Source organism: Sinohyriopsis cumingii, chromosome 5 (assembly GCF_028554795.1).
Source record: "Sinohyriopsis cumingii isolate HCF-2022 chromosome 5, ASM2855479v2, whole genome shotgun sequence".
NCBI classification, from domain to species: Eukaryota; Metazoa; Mollusca; class Bivalvia; order Unionida; family Unionidae; genus Sinohyriopsis; species Sinohyriopsis cumingii.
This window is the reverse complement of record NC_142965.1, coordinates 101241892-101267543: the sequence shown is the minus strand read 5'-3', so window position 1 is coordinate 101267543 and position 25652 is coordinate 101241892. Positions and strand designations below refer to the sequence as shown.

The window sequence follows — 25652 nt, the reverse complement described above, 5'->3', positions numbered from 1 at the left end:
GAGTTATACTCTTTACATACATTTATTATTATTATTATTATTATTAACAAGATACATTTGATTTCCTTTTCATTCATATTTGTTTGCAACATACTTGAATAAATTTTTATTTGCGTTATATATTAACTGCTTTTCCCACTTAAATGGATAAGTTCAATTAATTTAATGTTTGTGTTCTTTAACTCGTGCCTGATTCTTGTTTTTTTTTTTTAACTTGAGAAATGAAACTGCAATATAAACCATTTTATTTTCGATCAGATTACATATTATAACGTGTTTGTATCATCCAGATTTAATAAAGTCATCTATCTATTTCACTTTATCTTTACAGTCCACAATAGAATGCACAAGTTTTGAACGAGATGCGGCAGCATTGTACTGTAAAATTTTGCATATGCGCTGTACCAGCTTTTAATACTAATCTTTCAATGGAGGCTCACGGTTTGCAACGGTTCTCCGTTATTATTATAAGGGACCAATATCATCATAACCAGACGACTTTTATCCAATCAAAATATTTCAGGATCGTCAGCTCGAAGAATGCGCGGGTTTTCTTTTCTTAACATTGTATTTAGTCGAGTAACTGTATCAGTGTAAACAGAAAACTTACCGGGATTCAGAGAGGACCTTTATATGCATTTAAATATTCAAATACTAACTTAAAAATCGGAAAACAGGGTAAGTTTCAGTTATGAAACGTTTCAATGGAGAAAGAAAAGTTTCCCTTGTTCCTGTGATTGGGAACGTATCTTCGTATAGTCCTTCAATGTAAGTGTCAAGAAGCTGACACTGATATTTACGATGGGAAGGTCGCCCCATTTCCCTCATAAATATCAGGGTGGACGTCTTATATTGTTGGACTAATCTTTTTGCGTATTTGTCATTACCACGGGCTTGTCAGGCCTAGAATTTTAAGAAATTTTGTTAAATTTTAGCCTGAAAAGAGTACATCGAGAAATTTACTTAGTACTATCACAGGAGTCTGACGTTTATCAATAAAGTACTTCGAAATTTCTGACAATAGCCGATTTTGCTAGAAAGGGATTTTGATCGTAGTGGTGAAAATAAAGGTTAATTCACCGGATTGGATTCAGGACATGGTCATTTAAGAGATATGCGTTGGTACGTTATTGTCTTTTGAATGTATATGTGTAGTTTTTCAGTCTTCTTGCGATTCTGAAGCGATAAAAGACGCGTGAGAAAAAGTCGAATAGAGCGAAGGGTTGTCATCACGCTTGCACTCTTTGTGTTTATTTATCGATAAGGGGATTTCATATTGTAAGAGAATTCGCCGTACTTTATTGATAAAACGTCAGACTCCTGTGGTACTACTAGTACCCCGCTTCTGTTTATTTTTACCCCCCTCCCCATTTTAAGAAACGAAAAGCATGGAGGATGCGAAAAGTGTACAATACTTAGTCATTTCTTGCAAACCAAACGGATGCAGTTGATTTAAACATGAAGGCAAAGTGCTCACTCCTTTTCTGGTTACTAGAACAGCCCATTTCAACAAAAAGTCGTCTGCATACAATATTTGCATTGTCTAGTTTTAATGTTTAGAAGATAAAAATGAACAAATATAAAGGAGGAAACTCTTAAATGCATGTGTTCAAAGATGTGCAAATCTTAAATTTAAGGAATGATTGAGATTATCAAAAAAATGATGAGCTGTTTGGCATTTGTTGCTTGAAATGATGACATCCAGAATATTTGTAAAATAATGCACATTGTTTACTTTTTGTTTCAAACTTTTCAGAGATTATAAATTGACGAATGAAATGACTAGGTTTTGGTGTACTTATACTGATAGAGAGATACTGTCTGGTTGTATTTATGTTTGCATGTGTTTGGTAATTATTTGTACAGTATGAAGTCCACCAAGAATTTTGGGTTTTTTAAGTACCCTACCGTAGTGAAAAACCCAGGCATTGAGAATGAATGATGAGTACCCGTTCACAAAAATAATTTGTCGACAACACTATCAGAATATCATATATCATCAGCAGTATGCTAGTCTGAGTTGCAGCTCCAGTCTATATTTAGGAGTAGGACCACCTGTTATGCGTCAGCGGCCCAATAAACGGCTGCTGCACGCTGGGCTTTGTAAACGGCTTCACAGTTCAAAACAATACTAATATAAACATGTAGACTATGCTTGTTAACATATCACTTACTCATCAGTCAGTGAACGACTGGCAAGCTGTGGCTGACTGACTGACTGGGGGGAGGGTGGAAGGGCCAACTAATCTACTGCTGCTGTAAGCACAGCTTATACTACAGACTCCCAAAGCCAGTCGATATGTTGGCTTTTTTAAGCAGAAACTGGAAATTTTGCAGGGGACAATGATCATGTACTTGTATACTAGGACAGACTGTTATTATTTAAATTCTTTCTTAGTTCATTCATATTTTAGTTTTTAATTCATAAAAATATTCAAAAAACGTATTTTTATTCTTGTTTGAAATTTTAATATTGTAATGTTTTGCTTACTTAAGTGTAAACCTCCTTTAATATTCAAGTTCTCAACCATAAGTTGACTTTCACCGCCATTTGCCGTGAGTAATAAATAACATGAACGCTGTGGAAGTTGTTGGAAGTTTATTAATAAGTGAAACAACATTGTAATATTAATTCATTATTATTGACAAAGCAAACAAAATATTATAGCACAATTTTTAAGACAATTTGAAGTACAACAGGAAAACAAATTATCTCTGTTGACAGACTATCATCTGTCTCGCATTTGGTGTGCGTAAAATGCAAAAGTGTGAAAAAGAGAATGCAAAATAGTGGATAAAGTGATGTAAACAATGTGCAAAATGATGTAATAAGATCGTTTGTTTCATCACCCAACAACAATCCAGGTTTGTGAAAATTTGCCATTGGGATAACTAGGGTTGTACATGTCTTTCATGTTCTAACGGTTACCCCTTAAATGGCTCAATGGGTACCTGGGTGAAGTTTTCCATGGTTTTTGACAGCCCTATTATTACTTAAGAAAAACAGATGCATTTTTTTTAAAATCAAATTTGAATTTCCAATTTTTTTTATTGGCTATATGTAAAGATAACTTATTCTTAAATGGACGTCACTTTTTTCTGGTCACTTGCAAACCCCCCTCCCCCCTTCCATCCTTTGTAACCTGTAGACACTTTCTGAATCTCAAACCCATTCCCTGACACTGACTGGGAATTATACATGCCAGTGGATACTAGGGTACCTGCCCATTGATAATAACCCTGGTAATAAAATGAGCCTTCGGACACCTGTTGACAAACCTTACTTGCTTATAAGTGTTATGACTCAAGGGTCATAAACTAAGTAATAGAAAGAAGCAAAACCAACAAGTTTTGTAAAACTTAACAGATAATTTAATTATCAAAGTTATAAATGAAATTATGAGAGAACTTAAAGTATTATGAAGTAATTTCAAAATAATGCTGAAAAAGTTATATTGAAGTCCAAAAGAATGAAATGTTCCATGTACATATCAGATCTGGAAATGTACTGGTCCTGCCAAGAATCATGACATAACAATGGTGTTGTTGGGAACTCTTTTGAATAATTCACAATACAACTCTCCCCTGATATAACTGCTTTGCGGTAATGCGATTACAGATATAACATGGTAATGCTCTAAACCCCAAAAACAAAATTATACAATTTATATTGTAAAAGAAAAATTGAAATAATTTTTGACATCTATCTGCTGAAACCTTTGCATCAAAACTACTTTACTTACCGATGTCTGTAATTAGTCCTAATTATGCTTGGTTAATATCAGCTGTTGTATTTGGCTAAAGTACCACAACTGTTGAATTTGGCTTTATCACTAAAGCTACCCCAGCAGACATGATCTTTGTAAATATTGCTCACCAGAGGTCTTGGAAACATTTAATCATGCAAATTTGGACACAATTTATTTATCTGGGACACAGAAAATCACTTAGTCGAGAGTCCTTTGTATGCATTTAATACCATATATGTTGGGACACCATAAATTAATTTTAGAAGTAATTTTTTTTGTGCACCATGTATTTTGGGACACATCTTTTTTTGTTTTAGTCTTAAGATGTGAGACACTTTTTAAATCATTCAAAACTTAGTCAGAAAATGTACTCCAACTGAAATTTTATTTTAAGAAACATAAAACTGTACTTGAGGTAAAACAATTTAATCCACTGCAGCAGCATCTCATCAATACAACCCTTCGGTACATGAATATGTTTTTTAGCTTTCTCATACCGTTAAAAATTGTTAGAGGCAACACATCACCTGAAGTGGAAACTGCAATGACTAAAGTCAGATTTTTTCAAATCTACACGAGTCTTGCTAATTCTTACACTTTTGACCCCCATTTTATCATCAGTCCATCTAGGAATGCGTTCAAAGTGCACTAGAATTTCGTCCATGATAATGATCATATTGTCGGTGAAATCATCTGCTTCTCTTCTACCCTTTATCAATTCATCACATGATTTTATTTGACAGATCTTCTGGGTGATGCTGGGTCATCGATATTCGTGCACGAAGCGCTATGTTGTATTACTTTAAAAATTGTTAAAAAAGTTAGCTTTCATATCTCGGCCATCTTTGTATATTCAAAAAATGTTTTTGAATGAATTCACAATAATCCCCAGATAGTGTCTTAATTCAAAATGTCGGTGGGCACTTTGTAATTCCAATGTTTTTTCCTTTCAAATTATATCTGAACACACATAAAAGTAATTTCACAAAGACTGATATTAAAATGGAATAAAAATTTTTGTTTACTTCAGAACCTTATATAAAACCTAAGACACAATAAAATGACTAGGATGTGGGTCATTTTTCTATCAAATTCATAAATGAGGTCAGTTCTGTTTACTGAACTGAACTGTTAGCAAACAACCTGACATAAAGCAGGTAGACGATATAGTTTTCAATGGAAAACCAATGTCCTGAACTCAAATCCAAGTAAACGTATTTTAACACATTAACCCCTGGAGGTTTTTGTCGTTTTGCCTGAAATTCGAGTAGGAAACACATTTTGAAAGCTATTTCTGAATAGATCCGAAAACACCAAATCCCAGGTGATCGTTCAGTAACATACCGCCTAGTTGTGTTAGAAACATTGTTTTTCATTGGCTATTTGGCTCGCACATGAGCAGAAGGGTAAAAGTTGGATTTTTTAAAATTATTATTTTTTTGCTAAATGAAGCCATTATTTTTGTATTGAGACCACTTTTTATTCCAAATACCCATCTGCAAAGGTTCATCTGTCTGTCTGCAGTTCATACCGGTTTGCCTTAGATATGAGACCAAAAAGTCGAATATCCAGACACAAAATCGAATTCCGACCATGGGTGAACTTTGGGTAGAAAAAAATCGGGTCCAAAAAATGAGGTTTTTCCCTCTGTATTTTGTAGTGAAACTAGAAATTCTAGATTATTTGGTATCATTGTAGAGCTACATCTGTCCTCCTTTCTTTGCATACCGGGGCCCAGCAACGTGGAATGAATTGCACACTGAACTTAGACACAAAGACACAATGATCACATTCAAGATGGCTCTCAAAACTTACTTATTTTGACTGCAAGAACAAACTTAAAGACCTAATAATGTTTCCTACCTTAAATATTTTCAGCATGTTTTTTTAATGTTTTTTAATTTCATGGTGTTTGTTTTTGTAATCATATCATTATATGTTTTTTATCTTATAGGTGTTGTCTAATGTTGTAAAGCGCTTAGAGCTTCTAAAGATTAGGCGCTATACAAAGTCCTTGTTATTATTATAATACCACCCACTTTAATGTATTATGCATGATCATGACGCTACAGAGCTCAGCAGTAGGCTACTACCTCCTGCCACGTAAACTTGTCGCTAGGGGTTAATGTGTTACAATGATGACATTAGTCATGTAGACTCAAACTCATTTCCTTGTTTTTGTGTTGAACAGATATGCATTGTAAACAGCTTTTAGTCATAGGTATGTATCCTTTCCATTTATTGTGTTTAATGGACATGCCTTTTGCAAACAGCCTGGAATTATAGCCACTGTATTCTTCCTTGTTTTAATGTTGTTGGGATATGCCTTGTGATTAGAGTGGAAGATAATGCTTGCTTGTATTATATTCTTGAATTATTACACTCTAGCAATGCTGCCAAAACTTTTTACTGTATATATTATGTTAACATACCATATAATTTACAAATAATATCTGCCAGATACTGAGTTTTGTGCTGAATTCACCTTTGAAAACAGAAAAAAGTTACCATAAAATATTGCTAAACTGCAATTTGTCTTTTCAGAGGAACAAATATGTCTAACTCTACACCTTCTGGCTCAAGTACACCCAAATCTGTTGATGACATTGATTTTGAGCGGTTCTGTCATGATCTTGGTCTTGTAGATGATGTCAAGAAGAGAGCACAGATTTTGTTTGCAGCCTTAACAAATGTAGAGGAATACAAGGTAAGAATAGATGACGAGAATGAGTCCAAATTTTTAAAAGTTTTCCTTTAAGAAAGACTACCAGAGAATGAAATTTAAAGATTAATCTATTAGCATGGAATCTAGATAAAGAAACCTATAAATATTGTGAGTAATTTTTCTTAGTTGTAATGAGGATTTACACATTGTTTTCCTAACAATACAATTTACATTGACCAGAGAGATTGCAGGTTGAATAGTTCTTGAACGGGAAATGTAGATATAAATTGCAAGTTGTATTGGTCTCTTCATGGGGAATGTAGGTGAAAATTCTAGACCCTAGATGTGGGTCTGGATGACCTGATCTTTTGGGTCAAGTACACTGGAAATTTCAAAGGATACACCCTTTCTCCCAGTAATACATCCCTGTGACACACCTCATTTTACTTCGGACACTCCCTTTTTTATATTTTGGTCAGCTATGGCTGATCTGCAGAATAATGTAATGCTAGACTTAAGTAAACAAACATAAAGCCAGTGTGACTAATTAACATTTTATCCATATCTCAATAATTAACTGCGAAAAGGGTTGTCTCTCTGAAAGCTTCACTTCAGATTTATGGCGTATGTAAGCACCTGCAGCAGCTAGGGAGGTAAACGTTGCTGTTTTTAGTGTTATGGTATTTAAATTAGTGACAATGCATATGAAAATCATGAAAGTAATCAAAGCTATTGCTGAGTTTGATTTTGGAGAATGTTGATCTCAAGGGCAGATGACAATGTATACCCTTCCCTCCAGATCAGGGGGTCACATTATTTTCGAGGAACAAATGAAAATATTACATCAAGCACTACTAGTATTATACATGGGAGATAATCTTGTTTGCTTTGACAGTGTTGCCACCATAACTTTGTGAACTGCACTGTACTATCATATCTCCCTCAAACACTTAATTGTTGCAGTGAAAGTTTTATCACAGCTGCAGTAACTCATTAGGATAAATGTGAACCTATGATGAGCTGCACGATAGATATTGCTCATTTAACTTATAGTGCACACATTATCTGCCAGCATTTATTATGATAATTACCTACATTTTCTGATATTTCTTCTTAACTAATGAATCATTACAGTACTTAAATGATAAATTGTGTATCTATGTAAATTTAGTCTCTTTAATAATTATTTCAACCTCAAAATAAATTAGATCTTTCTTGCTCACTTTATCCTCAAAAAATGTGTTACACTAACAGCTGTCAAACACTTTACATTGCATCTTGGCATTCTACCACAAACTTTGGATGCTTTCATTCTCTGATACATTGTTTTAAAATATATATTAATTACAATGCAACAATTTCATCAGCTTATGTGACTGGAAAATACTTGTGCCAGCAGAGACTTGGGTGGTCATCCAGTAATGAAAGGTTATAGGCTGATACTTTTTCAGTACTTTTTGGTGATGAAAAATTGTGCCAGGATGTGTGCACTGGGTGAAATTTTTGGAGTTCTGAGACCAGAGATTGCAGGAAACACATGAGTTGGCTTATTGTTCAACATTCTTGTCAAAATATTCCATAATAATAATAAATGCCTTTAAAAATGTACGCTTTTGATTTGGTCACTATAGTCTCAGTTGACACTTAAAAGAGTAGCAGTGATGGTGATGAACCTGTTTTTTGTGGAAGTTTTAAGGGTCCATTTTTAAAATCAAGGCTTTAAAAAAATGTTGGGATCTTATATCAAAAATGCTGATCCGAGCCTTGTATCCACTGCAGACACATCTGGGGTGATGTCCACAGGTGCAAAGGAAGGGGAGCCGGGGTACAAGCCCCCTGATTTGTGTTTTAAATTAACTGACTTATCAAAGTAGTAATAGGTAATGAGTATCTCTAGAAATATACATTACAATTGCTCAGGCATATCGCTATGTTTACTGATATTTTGACGGTTTCATGTAGTACATTTTAGTATATAATCTATGTGTTAATGTGTGACATGTAATTAAATCATTGATTTAATAATAATAATGAGTGATTCTGCGCTAACTATGGAATTGTGTACAGCTAAGCTAGCTCGACAACAACTAGAGGTAATTAAGAAATATCTCCCCATCCGTGGTAATGTCAAACAGCAACTACAGCATTTTTATGAAGCTGAAGTAGAATTTACAGAAGGTACAGATCATTTATTTAAACCAACGGCCAAACCAACCAAAAAAGTTGTTATAGCAACTGAGGCAACATAATAAAAAAAACTCTTGAAGTATTATTACCTGCTGATATTGCTGGTCCTCTTCAACCCGCTCAACCACCAACACAGCAACCTCCTCAACCACAGCTCGAAGTTCGACCACTGCCAGCACCAAAAGTTAGAACTAATTTAATAGATCAATTTATTGTGGGATGTATTGCAGCTATCAGGGATAAAGACCAGATATTTGATTTTGCCATCTTTGTATACGGTCATAGAGATAAATATGTAAAACCGGGTTATGTTTACACTCTAAAATCTGCCAGTTGGGATACACTCTGAAATATGCCGATTGGAACGAAGATGTATATCGCATTGCTATTAATATTCAGCAAATAAAATCTAAGGTATTAATGATCTTGGAATCTTGATTTTGCCACGTTTGGATACAGTTGTAGAGATAAATATGTAAAACCTGGTTCTGTTTACACTAAAAAATCTGCCAGTTGGGATACACTAAGAAATCTGCTTATTGTAACAAAGATTATATCGCGTTGCTATTAGTATTCAGCAAATAAAATCTAAGATATTAATGATTTTGGAATCTTTAACCAAGCAGTGGAGGAGTATGCTGCAAGAGCACTACTGGAAAACAGGGAAAAAACCTGGAAGAAATGAAGAAAAAATTCTGCATAAAAGTAGATATGAATTAAGGTTGGACATACATGTATAACACATTGCTTTTAATATTCAGCAAATAAACTCTAAGATATTATTGATTTTGGAATCTTGATTTTGCCGCTTATGGACACACTCGTACAGATAAATATGTAAAATATGATATGAAATAAGGTTGGAAGAAGAAGCTGTGTCAAGGGCACTCAAGCTACAAGCTCTGGAGCCATAACCAGACTTACATCACAATTCGCCACCTGAAGAAAAAATCGGAGAGGGATTAACCCTTTGTGGTCCTCACAAACAAGTTGTTAATGTAATCCCTGAATTGCTGGAGATTCGCATTAACTTTGTCCCAATAACTGCCTCGCTGATGTTGTTCGATTAGATATTCTGTTTGGTGGAAGTCGTCTGGCAATAATTTCCCTGAAATCATCAATGAAGCAGCCGTGATTTGCAAGTGTCATGGACAGCAGCATTTATTGGGCACTTAACAATGAAATTATTGATGATCACTATAGCGATTGATCAATTTGATTGATGGTAACAAAATGTCATGTTTATACACAATGCCCAACATGGACCTGTAATGGTCAGGGTGGTATATTCATGATTACCAGTATATAAAGTTCGTTGTTTACAGAGATGGAATTGTTGTTCAAGGTCGATTCAGAATGGTAGCTTCAAAGGTAATCCCAACTGCAAGCACTTAGGATTTAAAGCCATGTAAGTTGTTCATGATAAAGCTGTTGGTGATGTTGCTTGTAAAGTATTCTCAGCAGTCAGAGACAGACTCACATGATTAAAAATGTGTCAGTAATATATCAAGCTGCAAATGAACATTTGAAAGAATTAGCTGGCATGCCACTGATAAAACAAACTGCTGAGAGAGAAAAAAATATAACAGAAGTCTGATAGCAGTAAGTGGCCTGGTTTGCCGACAGTTTAAACCAGAAAGAATATAATAAAATGTTCCTGCATATATCCCATATTTGACATGGACTCTCCCATCTTCAGATATGAATCAGTGCATAATTGTAAGTACTGTCCTTATGCTGTAGGTGTACCTGACACGAATAGATAAATCAGACTACAAGATAAGGATATAATTAGATATTTCTTGCCCACTGAAGCATTATTGAGATCATATGTCAACTTCTGAACGCAGATGATAAGCATACAGAATAGATGATAGAGTTGGTTTTGTTAACAATGGTCGTATGGCATTGTTAACAGTGCCATACACAGGATTGATGGAAAGAATATTGAATCGTGATGAATTCAAAACTGTTGGCATTGCTACAATGATACTGGGTCTCACAATATTCCAGTGATTATTCAAGATCTGCTTGTCTGTCGATATTTGCCAAAGATGTCACTGATCAACCTGAGAGCCGTAGTATAGCAAAGAACGCAGCTGGAGATGCAGTAGCTTATAAATGATCCTAGTGTACCTCAGAGAAAGCATTCCCTGAAGAGCTCTCTGGTTATATTGTGTTGAATGCAGACACTTATCGAACTTGATTATATGAAGCAGAATGCACAAATCCTATATTCTATAATCAAATATCTGCACTGCACTCAACCTCGTTTGTAACAGTAAATGTTCATTACAGTTTCTAAAAGTGTTATTTTAAGTGGAGAATTACTTGTAAAATATTTCCTTATGATTTAATTAATTCCAAATAACAATATAAATACTGAACTCTGTTTTAATACTTAACCACTACTAAATGAACTGCAAAGTTCAAAACAGATCTTTTGGTTTTATAGGGAAACTTGCCATCAGTGATTTATTATAAGGCCAAGTAAAAAACAGTATATGTTGTGCTGGTTACCCGACTGACCCTATTTTTTTTCCTGCTGACCTAAAAAAAAGGTTTGAAAAAATTTGAAGAAAAAGAAAACAAATTCAGGAGCACAAAATTAACAAGGGGATGTAATGATGATCAAAGTTAAATTTACGATGCAAGTAACTTTTTCTAGTTTATTCTTCACTTAAACCCACCCTGACCCTCAAACCCCTCCCTCCACTTTTGTAATGACCTGCTTACCCTTAAATTTTCTTTCAGAGTAAAATCTTTTTTTATTTGGTTAAGTCTGCAAATGAACCTTCCTGCCAATAATGTGTTGTTGTTTGTTTTTTTTTTTCGTTGTTGGTTGTTTCAGTTGCTAAACAGCCTGAATGTAACATCCCCTATTGAGCCAAATTATTATATGATTAAATGATCATGGTTGGGTATTTATCGATGTGTAAATTTTACCTAATGACTCACAAAGTAAATAAAGTCTGAAGGACTTTATGTTAACAGGAATAACAGGATACAGGAATAACATTTAATATCATTGTCAACAGTGTTAATATTTGTGAAGACCCGTTCAGTGATCTAATGTCAAATGAAATGTGACTACTGTCAGTTACTTTTATTCGCAACGTCATACTTTACATCTTAGGCAATCGCTACCCATCGTGTCAGCACATTTCTTTTCATATAAAAAGATAACGTTCTTTTTTAATTTTAGTATGACCTATACAGGAATAACATTTTATCTTTTTCATCAGCATTAATACTTAACAAGACCCTTTCTGTTATCTATGTGAAATTAAAAGTGCAGTTGTTAAATGTAGAGTTGCTCGCAAAACCTGCCATATGTTGTTTTTTGTGGTTGCTATGTGGAGTGCTGGAAAGAATTAATGGCTACACATCCAAAATAATTAAATTAGCAAAACAATCACCTTTATGGAATATATATATATATTTTCTTAATGGTGTTAAGTCACATTGATGGAGATGATAGTTTCACCATTTGAAAACTTGATTCATTCTTTGAATAATAGTCTTATAAATCTTTGTTTTTACTTTTGTGTAAGTGGTCATATTCAGACCATGCCACCAACACCCACACACGTTTTTTAAAATAAGTAAACAAAATTAAAATTTAAAAAAAAATTACAATTGAAAATGCCAATGCTCCATTTTGTGTTTTGTTTAGTAGCCTCCAAGTATTGATTTATTTCAATAGCTTTTTAAGTCCTCCTCAGATAATTTCTTGTTTCATAGTTTATATCCCTCCGCGGCCTCAAAATTTACTGGCCCAGTTCCCATGCTATCATTGTTGTTGTGTATGGCTAGCGTGACTGAGGACATGGGATGCTTATGTGAGGGAATTTATCAATCTCTGTTTCATTTTCAGCATTTGTAACATCCATTGCATTATCGCCAAATCCATCTTCATCTGCTTCAATCGCTGCTATTTTTTATTTTAACTCCTTGTTGTCTACATGTTAAAATAAAACTCTGCAGAAAATTGCAATGAAATATTACCGTAATCTGCCAGTTTGCACGACTATGTAGCAAATGAACGCCAAATGCATTTCAATCAAAGAATATTTGTAAAAGTGTAAAAAGGGTATAATTTATATTTATTTGCTGAATAAAAAATTGTAAAGATGAAACAATCTTTTTGCAATGAGCAATGTTTATTTATATAGCAAACAGTACAAACACCGAAAGTAGTCTCAGAATTTATCGATGTGTAGAAGATTCCAGATCACTATCACATGATCATTTACAGCCAATCATAATGCAGAAAATCCATTTCATTGATAAAATTTGGAATTATATATGTATCATCTCATCTTGGACATAGTTAACTACAGTACTAACTGAAATAATTAAATTTGGCACTATTATGTTTACATAATTATATTAGTTACCCCCTCCCATCAATAATACATGTTGAAATTACTTGTCATATATGATATACAGAAGAACCTGTCTTGAAAGACCACCTTTTTTGCCAAAAAAATTATGGTCTCTCAGAATAGGTGGTCTCTCATAACCGGTCACAATGTGATCAGTTTGTGCATTGAGAGTGTGGTCTGTCAAAACAGGTAGTCTCACATAGCAGTGGTCTTTCAAGGCAGCTTTTACTGTATTATTCATCACAGCATAATCAACAGGTGAGTCATTGCATTCAAGGGAAACTATTATTGGTTGTAGTGTATTAAGATATAAATTGATTGAACAATCATCTTCATTTACATCATGATGCAATCAAACTTCTAATGTAACATCAACATGTAACATGATATTGTCATTTAGCATTAGATTTATCTGATTCAACGACATTCATGATAAATTTGATTTTGCCTTGGATATTAAAGACTAATGCTAGAGATATGCTGCTTATGTGGATATGAAGGTACGTGTATATTTTATGCCTCTGCCATATCAATTAAGGGGACATGTTTTAATTGTGTCTGTCCTGTCTCATCACAACTTCTGACAGACTTGCATTTAGAAGACCAAGGTCCAGTTTCATTTCACTCTTTTCTGCCATAATTGATGGCATGGTAGTCAGTTTGGCTTTGAACTTTAATTACATCTATTAACTGGTCATATGTATATTACATTTCTAGTTGTGTATTATGACAATAAGTAGCAGGGTTCAAATTAGTGGGTGTACATAGGACAAAATTTGCATTTTTTGAGTAATTTCCACATTCTTAATTGATTTGGAGATGACCCCAGTGAAACATTGCTTTCAGTCATACCTTCTTACTCCTGACTGCGGTTTCTCATATATCTGAAATCCCTGAGTTTCTGGAGAATCTTTTCTAAGTTTTAACACACAGGTGAACATCCCGCAAAATCTACACCATATAGAACATTCTTTGCTGGTACTGAGACATATTTCTCATTATCTGTTATCTTTAATTAGTCTCATTTGAAGCTGTGCTGAAAATTCAATCATTTACCAGCTTGTCCCATTACATAATTGCTTTGCATGTTTTATGTTGCAAGTTGACTTGACAACACATGATTAATTTGGATAGATTACTATTGATTTTAATTACATTTTTCCAAAATGTGGGAGGTGTCAAAATTTGTGTGGTGAAAAGTAAGACAAATGCAAAGCTAGAATCCAAGGTATTCCAAATAGGGAAGGTATTGTTTTTGCTTTGAGTTAACAGTTGTAATTGATTCCAGAATTATGTACAAGAGAAACTATTTATTGCAAAGCTAAGTCAAATAAATAAATAACTTCTGATACTTTTGCAAATATTTTGTGAAAATATTGATTTTAAAAATTGTCTACATCATAAAGGTAATATGCACTAACTGATGTCTGAGCTATGAAGGTGGGGTTAGTCACATATTAACTGTCTCAGGTCTGTAAGCTTGCACAAAAAGTATGTTAATATATTAATTAAAACAGTTATTTTCCACTGACACGTGAAGTTGGTATTTTCCACTCGTACATTATTTGTGAATCTGTTTCTGTGGGATGTGGGGTTTGTCTAGAATGTTGATATTTGAGTGATTGCCTGTTTTTCACTGCTATCAGTAAATTACCTTTTTTAGCAAGACATTATAAAATAAATTTTCAGCACTGTAATCCTTAATTACAAAACATCGGTGGAGCATTCTGATGTGAATTAACGGAATATTCAGCCAACAGAAGTGGAATCTCCTGGCAGGTGATGTTACAGTTTCCGTGTTCCGTGACTGTCAGAAGGATATTGTCCCATTCTTCTTCATGGAAGGTGATCTTGTAGCCTGCAACAAGATCAATGGTGTGATGGCAGCACTCAACATTGTTCATGATCCAGATGGGTGGAGACTGCTCTTTGATCCATTGGAGACAAGTCTTAAATCTGTTTTGCTGCATATTGGCAGTGTTTTGCCATCAAATCCAGTTGGTCATGCTGTTCATATGAAGGAAACCTATGAAAACATGAAAAAACTTTTGACGTGCATAAACTATGACCAACATCAGTGGCAGCTTTGTGGCGATTTGAAGGTTCTTGCTGTCTTGCTTGATCTGCAGACTGGATGCACAAATTACTGTTGTTTTCTCTGCAAATGGGATCACTGTGCGAGAGATTCCCACTACATCAAGAGAGATTGGCCATTATGACAGTCATTGGAGACTGGGAGGAAATGTTTTCAGCATCCAGCACTTGTTGAATCAAGGAAGATTATCTTACCACCCTTGCACATCAAGCTGGGTCTGTTGAACATTGTCAAGGCCATGGACAGAACACAAGCAGCTTTCATGACTTATGGTACTAATCCAGTTCCCATAGTAAACCTATGCAAGCACCATGATATTAAAAATTCAATAACTTAAAATTTCTGAGTGCTCATGATCAAACCTATATTTATCAGTATAGATGAAACCTGGATGTCAGCTTCTTTGTAGAGGAAAGGATATGAGCTGCAGCATTTTTTTGACCTGGGTGTGTTTGAAACATGTGCTTTCAATTCCGCACCAAAGAGTAGGGTGTTCATTTTTGTAATGAGTGTTCCAAATTGAAGACTGTTAAAGCACTGAAAGTCCATCAATAAAACAATGTATCTATATAAAAAATCACTTAGACCTAGCATAAGGTCTCAAAAGATTCTTTTTCCTAAAACATAACTAACATTATTAACCAATCCTGGTCAGCCAAACCCATATATACTTTATGTTCACCTATTTCCAGGCTGGTTCCCATTTTTTCATATTACTACTGTGTCCTATATATACCCTTGATTTTCTTGACAGTCCTAGGAATAGTTGTAGTTCAATACATAATTAAGCAATGTGCTTTAGTTCTGCTTGACAAAGATTACATTAGTGAATAAATTATATTGCAAGTTCATGTTCACCAAAGAACAATGGTGCATCTCAGGCAACATTTAAACATTTGAGCTTTATTTAAAAGAAATCAGGGGAAAAAATATTAAAATAAAACTCTCATAAGAATCGTCTTTTTTAATATGACTATTTATTGCTTTTCAAATTAATACTGAAACAGATTACCAGCCTTGTCATATTACGTAATTAACAAGTAAACGGTCAAGGTATATGTACATGTATTCTTACAGAAAAAGAGATTTAAATGACAAAAATTACCTAAAATTCCTCCCAGAAGACACATAATTTAAAACTAATGTAAGGTAGACATAAATCCATTAAAATGCAAACTATTAACTTTCAATGCATTCATTGAAAGGAATTATTGGGATGGAAAGTCATGAGAGGTCATCACCATTAAGCATGGTGGAAGAGAGCTAAGTGATCGTATCTGAAGCATTGTTTCAAAACACAACTTGGAAATATCATATAGCTTACTATAATTACTCTATAAATGGTAAATTATATAAATTTTATATATGTATTGCTTAGATATAAACCAAAGTGCAGAACACTCCACCTAACATAGTGTTTAATATCCCGCTGAAAGTCACTATGTGGTTTGCAGAAAGTATTAATTTTGCTTGTTATGCACAAATAGAACCATATGATTGCATTTGTAGTGAAGTTAATTGCACTTGCTTATGTGGAGTCACTCAATTGCTGTGGCTGACTGTAGGACTCAGAGTACTAATTCGTTTCCCATTGTAAACCTATGCAAACACCATGATAATAAAAATTCAATAACTTAAAATTTCTGAGCGCTCATGATCAAACCTATATTTATCAGTATAGATGAAACCTGGATGTCAGCTTCTGTGTAGAGGAAAGGATATGAGCTGCAGCATTTTTTTGACCTGCGTGTTTGAAATGTGTGCTTTCAATTTTGCATCAAAGTGTCGGGTGTTCATTTTTGTAATGAGTGTTCCAAACTCTGGACTGTTAAAGCACTGAAAGTCCATCAATAAAACAATGTATCTATATATAAAAATCACTTAGACCTAGCATAAGCTCTCAAAAGATTCTTTTTCCTAAAACATAACTGACATTATTAACCAATCCTGGTCAGCCAAACCCATATATACTTTATGTTCACCTATTTCCAGGCTGGTTCCCATTTTTTCATATTACTACTGTGTCCTATATCTACCCTTAATTTTCTTGACAGCCCTAGGAATAGTAGTAGTTCAATACATAATTAAGCAATGTGCATTAGTTCTGCTTGACAAAGATTACATTAGTGAATATTAGATTATATTGCAAGTTCATGTTCACCAAAGAGCAATGGTGCATTTCAGGCAACATTTAAACATTTGAGCTTTATTTTAAAAAAATCAAGAAAAAAATATTAAAATAGAACTGTTTCATAAGAATCATCTTTTTTAATATGACTATTTATTGCTTTTCAAATTAATACTGAAACAGATTACCAGCCTTGTCATATTATGTAATTAGTGAGTAAACGGTCAAGGTATATGTACATGTATTATTACAGAAAAAGAGATTTAAATGACAAAAATTACCTAAAATTCTTCCCAGAAGACACATAATTTAAAACTAATGTAAGGTAGACACAAATCCATTAAAATGCAAAATATTAACTTTCAAAGCATTCACTGAAAGGAATTAGTTTGATGCGAAGTCGTGAGAGGTCATCACCATTAAGCAAGGTGGAAGAGAGCTAAGTGATCATATCTGAAGCATTGTTTCAAAACACAACTAGGAAATATCATATAGCTTACTATAATTACTCTATAAATGGTAAATTGTATAAATGTTATGTATGTATTGCTTAGATATAAACCAAAGTGCAGAACACTTCACCTAACATAATCAAATCTACACACTGTTCCCCATTCCCCCTTCATGTCAACAGTTGATGTATCTGAATGTGTTTAATATCCTACCGAAAGTCACTCTGTGGTTTACAAAAAGTATTAATTTTGTTTGTTATGCACAAATACACAAAGTGGGTGTGGGAAAACAACGCGCTGACAGAGCACACCAAGGTCCGAGTCTACCAGGCCTGCGTTCTCAGCACCCTTCTATATGGAAGTGAGACGTGGAGTACCTACATGAGGCAAGAACGCCGGCTCAACTCCTTCCATATACGGTGCCTAAAACGCATCCTGAAAATCAGCTGGCAAGACCGTGTTCCACACAGCGAGATCCTGCAGCGTGCAAGAACCCCCAGCATGTACTCCCTGCTAATTAAACGCCGCCTTCGATGGCTGGGTCACGTCCAACGCATGGAGGATGGAAGGCTGCCAAAGGACATCTTATATGGACAGCTGGCCACTGGCATGAGAAGAGTCGGATGCCCCTCACTCCGTTTCAAAGATGTGTGCAAGAGGGACATGAAGGCATGCAACATTTCACCCGATGGCTGGGAAGAGCTGGCTGAGGACCGAGGCACCTGGAGACTGATGGTAAACAATGGCATATCAGTCGCTGATGCGAGGAGAGGCCAGTTGGTGGCAGAGAAACGTAAGAGAAAGAAGAACGCAACAGCAACCACAGTAATGCAGACTTCCCAGTATGTCTGCACCAACTGCAGTAGGGACTGTCACTCACGTATAGGCCTGCACAGCCACAGCAGACGTTGCCAACAGAGACAGGCAACACCCCAAGGGCGCTATTCGCATGGTCTTTCGAGACCGAGTCGCCAATGATGATGATGATGATGATGATGATGATGATGCACAAATAGAATCATATGATTGCATTTGTAGTAAAGTTAATTGCACTTGCTTATGTGGAGTCACTCTGTTGCTGTGGCTGTCTGTAGGACTCAACGGTACTAATTCATTTCCCATTGTAAACCTATGCAAACACCATGATAATAAAAATTCAGTAACTTAAAATTTCTGAGTGATCATGAACAAACCCTTTATTTATCAGTATAGATGAAACCTGGATGTCAGCTTCTTTGTTGAGGAAAGGATATGAGCTGCAGCATTTTCTGGATCTGCGCATGTTTGAAACGTGTTTTCAATTCTGCATCAAAGAGTCAGATGCTAATTTTAGTACTGAGTTTTCCAAACTCAAGACTGTTATAGAACTGAAATTCCATCAGTAAACAATGTCTCTGTTTTTTCACTTACAACTTGGAGAAGCTCTCAAAATAATCTTTTCCTTAAACATAACTTACATTATTAACCAATCCTGGTCAGCCAAACCCATATATACTATATTTTATTTTCACACATTTCCAGGCTGGTTCATATTTTTCCATATCATTGGTTCTGTGTGTCCTTCAAGTATCTCTAGGGAAAATTTCCAAGGTCAAGTAAAGCTAAGATAAAGGAAGGTGTCTTAGTTGGTCCTCAGATTCTTGAACTTCACTGAGATGATGCATTTGACCATGCACTGCGTGGCAAGGAAAAGATGGCATGGAAAGCCTTCCAGTTAGTGGCAACACATTTTCTCGGAAACAAAAAGGCAGACAACTACAGGGAGTTGGTGGTAAACCTCCGCAAAGCATAGAAAAGCCTTGGTTGCAACATGTCACTAAAGATACATTTTTTGCACTCTCATCTTTATTTTTTTCCAAATAACTGCAGATCAGTGAGTGATGAGCATGGTGAGCTATTTCACCATAACATTGCAACAATGGAGAACTGCATTCAGGGCAAATGGAGCCCATAAGTTCTTGCAAGCTATTGCTCTGCATTGTGACAAGAGATGTTCCATTTAATGAATACAAGAGACAAGTCAAGAAGAATGAGTAGACACTGAAGTAGGACTAAACTATGTACTTATATTTACATAATAGTTGTTTGCCTTTTGTTTCATAATACATTTTATTTATATCTCCCTTTTGCTGTGTTTTTAAAGTGTTACATAAACAGGACAGGTGAAATATTATTATGTAAAGCAACCATGAAAAAAAGCAAGGTTTACAATTTGTAATTAAAACTCGGCTGTCTACACAATATACATAGACATAAAATCTAAAAACTTAACTTTCTTGTAAACAGTAGCCAATTAGTTGTCATATTTGAATTCAGCACATCAAAATCCATAATAAATCCATAATAAATAGCACATTTTATCTCTGAAGCAGATCACTTCTAAAATATGTAGACCAGTGTAAGAGTCTAACTAAAACAAGTAGTTTACTCCCAGGTTTAGAACTTGTTGTGTGTTTAAAAAAATTAATGAATGCCATTAAATAAAATTTATGCTGCTTGACTGAGTAATAACTATTAAGATATTAATCGTGCCTTTTTGAATATGTCAAATGGTTTTGTGACCTAACTAATTCAGGTTATGTTTGATTATATCGGTCTGCTTGAGTGTTCTCATAGTGATCATGCACTACCACTTCAAACATGTAAAGAACATCAGGAACTTGGACCATTATCACAACTGATATTGATTGAGTGTGCCATTATAAAATATTGACTCTGCTAATGGCTGGAACAATAGGCTATTAGCTGTTGACTAATTGCTTCACAGTTTTAGTCAGAATGTATGTGTAAAACATGCAGATGCACCCATCACAATAGACAAGTGAACATTTTGTGGCTTCTCAATTAGTTGAGCCCCAAAATGTGTTATTGTACAGCTTTGTAAACAAATTTTCTGTTGTTTCAGATTGAAGATCCCAAGTCTGAATTGCTAACATGTATGGTGTTTACAGCTATCATAGATACCAGGTAACACATTTTTGATCACCTTAGCTGAGATATTGACAGCTTATCTTATTGTTAGTACAAGGAAAAAATATCAGTCTGATATTTTTAAGAAATCAAGGGGCTTCTGACCCCAACCCCACTAGTTTTGGACTTGAATAAGGGATTTGTCAAACTTTATTTAAGCCCGTTTGACCAGCCTTTCTGCCAGCATATGTGGGCATTGTTTGACAGAGCTCTTTAAATGAAACGCTTTACAAGAATTTTGGATCTTGTGTTAACTTTCATATTGTGCTTCAGTATTCACAGATTTTTTAGTAGAAGGTAATTAGTTGTATTAAACCAATTGAGTTACCCTCTTTAAATAAAGATATTATTAGTATTATTTATTATTATTATTATTATTATTTAAGATATAGACGAATTCTTAAGTATTGGTTCAAATTATAAAGCTGACAGATGATAGATTCACAAAACAAAGTTACAATGTAGAATTTACATGGGGCAAACGCTGCTTGTTGGGTGAATAAAATTAAAAATCTTTTTTCATCTGGAATGGGAGAAGTTTGGTTTTATCAAGGGGTGGGTGATGAGGAACTCTTTCATTATGTTTAAACAGCATTGTAAAGATTGTTTTCAACAAGAACTAAATGGCAAATTAAATTCAACTCAGTAAGAACTAAATGGCAAGTTAAATTCAATTCAGCAAGAACTAAATGGCAAGTTAAATTCAATTCAGCAAGAACTAAATGGCAAATTAAATTCAATTCAGCAAGAACTAAATGGCAAGTTAAATTCAATTCAGCAAGAACTAAATGGCAAGATTAATTCAACTGGGCAAGAACTAAATGGCAAGATTAATTCAACTCAGCAAGAACTAAATGCCAAGATTAATTCAACTAGGCAAGAAATAAATGGTAAGATTAATTCAACTCAGCAAGAACTAAATGGCAAGTTAAATTCAGTGGATAGATTATGATGCTATTAAAGCAGAAATGATCTGGATTGTCAATACTATATATATTGTTTGAACTTTTTACACAGTGTTAGCTTGCTATGCATGGTCAGAAATGGAACCTTTCCCATAATGGCAAATATAAATAGGTATAAAATTATCCAGTATGTTAAAAGACTGCTCTTTTGTGCAGGTATATGTCCCATGTATCGTAACATGAGAAAGGTACCTTGATATATTGTAAAGCAAATTACATCAATTTTTATAACTTTATCCAGAAAATCAATAACAATATTAATATCCTACATAATTTCACTATTTATCCAGCAAAACGGATAGAAGTTGGAGAGTCGGTGTGTTCATCCAAGAATTCTTGTGTGGTTGTACTATTATTTTAATACATGCATATAATTTGTGTTAGTGGCCTATGTTTCAAATAAAGATTATTATTATTATTATCATTATTTATATTATTATTATACAGATGCATTTACATTCAGATGTCATTTTTATATATACTGCATCATATATTCATACCCTTTTGTTTGGCCAGCATAGTTTTTTTTTTTTTAATCAGTTTTTAGGCACAAATATCATCTCAAATTTTTATCAAACATGGAAAAAATTAGCTATTTAACATGTTGCTTATAAATGACTCTTGCAATCTACAGTCATGGAGGAAAGTTAAACACACCATAGGGGCCCCGAGTGGTCTAAAGCGCTCTCCGTTACGGATCACTGCCATCTCACCTCTGTCTGCATGGGTTCGAGTCTCGGATTCAGCCTATGTAGGTATGTGAGAAAGCTTGCCAGTAGCTTCTTGTGGGTCGGTGGTTCTTTCCGGGGTTTTCCCGGGTTCTTCCTCCACCATTAATACTGGCCGCCATGTATAGCCTATCGCATGCTGAAAAATGGCGTTAAACCATACAACAACAACAACAATAAACACACAATATAGATATACATTACAGTATTGTTTATCATATTGATTACGATAATTGTTACAAGTTGATGTGAACATTTTGTTGCCAAAGAACACCAACCAAATGTGTATTTGTTCAGGGTTTAACCAATTAGGCGAACCACGTGAAGTTATTGAAATTATGTCTTTAATTGCCCATGCAGCACTGAATCTTTGTGAACCGAAACTACTTGTAAATGTCTTCTCAGCGTCACACGAACAAATTTTGACTAGCTGAATCCATAATGTGTGTACTGTACCATATTACTTTAATTGTGTTAAGTGTACCATATTTTATCATGTTAATGTTCTATATTACTTTAATCCTGTTAATGTTACATATTACCGTAATTGTTTAATGTACCATATTACCTGGTGTTTAATGCACCTTATTATTTTAGGTCCCCCCGCCAAAAAAAAAATGACTGTCCATTTTATATTGCTGACCCTAGCACTTCCTCCCCCCCCCCACCCGCCCAATAAATAAAATAAAAACAAAAAATAATGATAATAAAGTTCCAGAAATTGATTTGTGCATCTAATTGAACTGGTTTTACCCAGTACTTTAAGTGCTTAGTACATTATACGGAGATGCTCCTAGGGCGAACAGTTGCAGGATTCATTCAAAATTTGTACTATCGTATTTACTGTATTTGATAGGGCACCATAAATTAATTTCTAAAGTAATTTTTTGTGCATTGTATGTTCTGGAACACATACTTTTTTGCACTGTAAGTTGTCGGACACCTATTAAATCATTCAAAAATTACATATCAGAAAATGCACTCAAAGTGAAACTTTAATTTTAAAAATATAAAATTGTGTGCTTGAGATAAAACTCTTGAATCCACTGCTGCATCATCTTGTCAACACAACACTTCTCTTGCACATGTACAGTCCATTCTTTTGGTAGATGAATATTCCTTTTAGCTTTCTCATGCAGTGAAAAATTATCATTAGAGGCAACACATCTTCTGAAGCAGAACCTGTAAGGACTTAAAAAAAGTCAGATTTTTGGGAACTCTGCACCAGTCCTGCTAATTCTCACACTTTTAACCCCGATCTTATCGTCAGTCTATCCAGAATGAGATCAGAGTACACCGGAATTTCATCCATGTTAATGATCATATTGTCAGTGAAGCTATCGTCTATTCTGATCATCAGATGATTTTATTTTCTCCAGACCTTCTTGGCAAAGCTGGGTCATCTGTGTCTGTGCACGTCAAGCACTATATTGAGGTCACTTTAAAAATTGTTCCATTGTTTCAGTTTACTTTCAAAATTCCCGTGCATACTGGTGAAAAGGGACCAAAGTTAGCTTCCATATCTTGGCCGACTTTGTATATTCCCCAAAAATAAAAACAAAAAATATTTTAAAAAACCCGCACACTTAAAAGAATCCAAAGACTGCTTTTAGGTCAGCATGCTTTGTAATAAAATAACCATTGTATTGGTATCCTAAAAGTATCCAAGGTTGGCTTTCTTTGTAATAAAAATAACCTTTGTTTCTGTTCTCCTGTTGATAAGTTCACACATTGAACTGCCAGTTGTGCTTTTTCATCATCTGGACTTCTGTTTGCTTGACATCTGTAGCTACAATTAATATAAATGGGCATTTATGTTTGCAGATAAATTGTATACACAGCCATAACTTGCTTTAATAATAATTTTTGTAATCCATACTAGTGAAAAGATTGTTACTTGCACTCAAGTGAAGTTATTTTCAAATAATGATTTTTATTTGTGAGATACTGTCCTATAGTTGACCTGGATATAATTCAATACTGGTTAATTTGCACCTTACACTGTTATGTGTGAATGGCATTTATCATAAGAAGTCAGTTGATTATTTCCATCTTGTTTTCTATTTTGTTGGATTCAGTTTTCAGTCAGATAACATTATTCAAACTTTTGAGTACAACCAAACATGATTTGTTTCTCAATGTTCATGTCAATTTTACAATGTGTCACATGTTACCAGCAAATATACAGTACAGTATGTATGGCTACGCTACATTATACAGAGTTTGTATATATATATTTTATTCTTTAATGCTCGTGATGAAAAAAAGGAATAAATTATAACAATACAAGGTTAGTTTCTTTAGTTTTATTATCAAATAAGTATTTTTTTGATCTATTTTATTGCAACATGTGGAGGGGGGGCACAAATTGAACACTTATTTATTTTGTTTCTTAAGTCTTGGGACATATGGCCTTGGTGAAGAAAAAAATGTCTCCATATTTTCTGGGACAGGATACAAACAATTATTTGATAGTGTCCCAATATGTATAGTAAATATGGTAATTTGTTTACTTGGAAAGTGAAAGTGGTTATGTGCAAGAACCCCCAACAATTAGTTTCAAGTTATGTATATGAAAATGAACTCTGCATAGTACCGTATTTACCGCATATGTTGGGACACGATAAAATAATTTTTTTCCTGTCCCAGAACTTATGGTGAAACATTTTTTCACTTTGGTCATATGTCGCAAGACTTAAGAAACGAAATAAATTTGTATTGCATTTGTGCTTGCCCCCCCCCCCCCTGCATGTTGCAATGAAATAGATAAATAAAACACTTAATTGATAATAAAAACAAAGAAACTAACCTTGTGTTGTTATCATTTATTCCTTTTTTCAACATGAGCATTAAGGAATAAAATATTTCCACGAAATCCGTATAAGTGGCGTAGGCTTCCATACTGTAGCTTGTAACAATTATGTCCAATACCACACACCATGTTGTTCATTGACATGAACATTGAGAAACAATTGTGTGTGGTTGTGCTCAAAGGTTTGAACATGTTATCTGACTGAAAACTGGAGCCAGCAAAATCGCAAACAAGAGGAATTTAGTCAGCCAATATCTTGAAGACGCCATACACGCATGACACTGTGTTGGGTGGAAAATAGTCAAGATTGAATTAAATCCATGTCTACTGTATGACAGTATGTTGCAAATAAAAATCGTCATTTGAAAACATATTCACTTGTACAAGTGACAATCTTTTCACCAGCTCGGGTTACAAAATTATCGTACTATTTACCCGCAGACATCAATGCTCCTTTGTATTAATTGTAAGCACATAGAAGCCCTGGTGGTGAATAAACAAAACTGGCAGCAA

General features: G+C 34.5%; 1 protein-coding gene across 1 annotated transcript in view; it reads left to right on the top strand.

Annotated features, from left to right (window-relative positions):
- Positions 1-535: 535 nt before the first annotated feature.
- Positions 536-25652, top strand: part of LOC149799882 (retinoblastoma-associated protein-like) — a 140405-nt gene continuing 115288 nt past the window's right edge. Inside the window, exons 1-3 of the mRNA XM_089959327.1 lie at positions 536-678; positions 6294-6456; positions 20570-20631. Coding sequence (XP_089815453.1) covers positions 6304-6456; positions 20570-20631 — 215 coding nt within the window. The 5' untranslated portion in view covers positions 536-678; positions 6294-6303. The remainder of the gene's footprint in view (positions 679-6293; positions 6457-20569; positions 20632-25652) is intronic.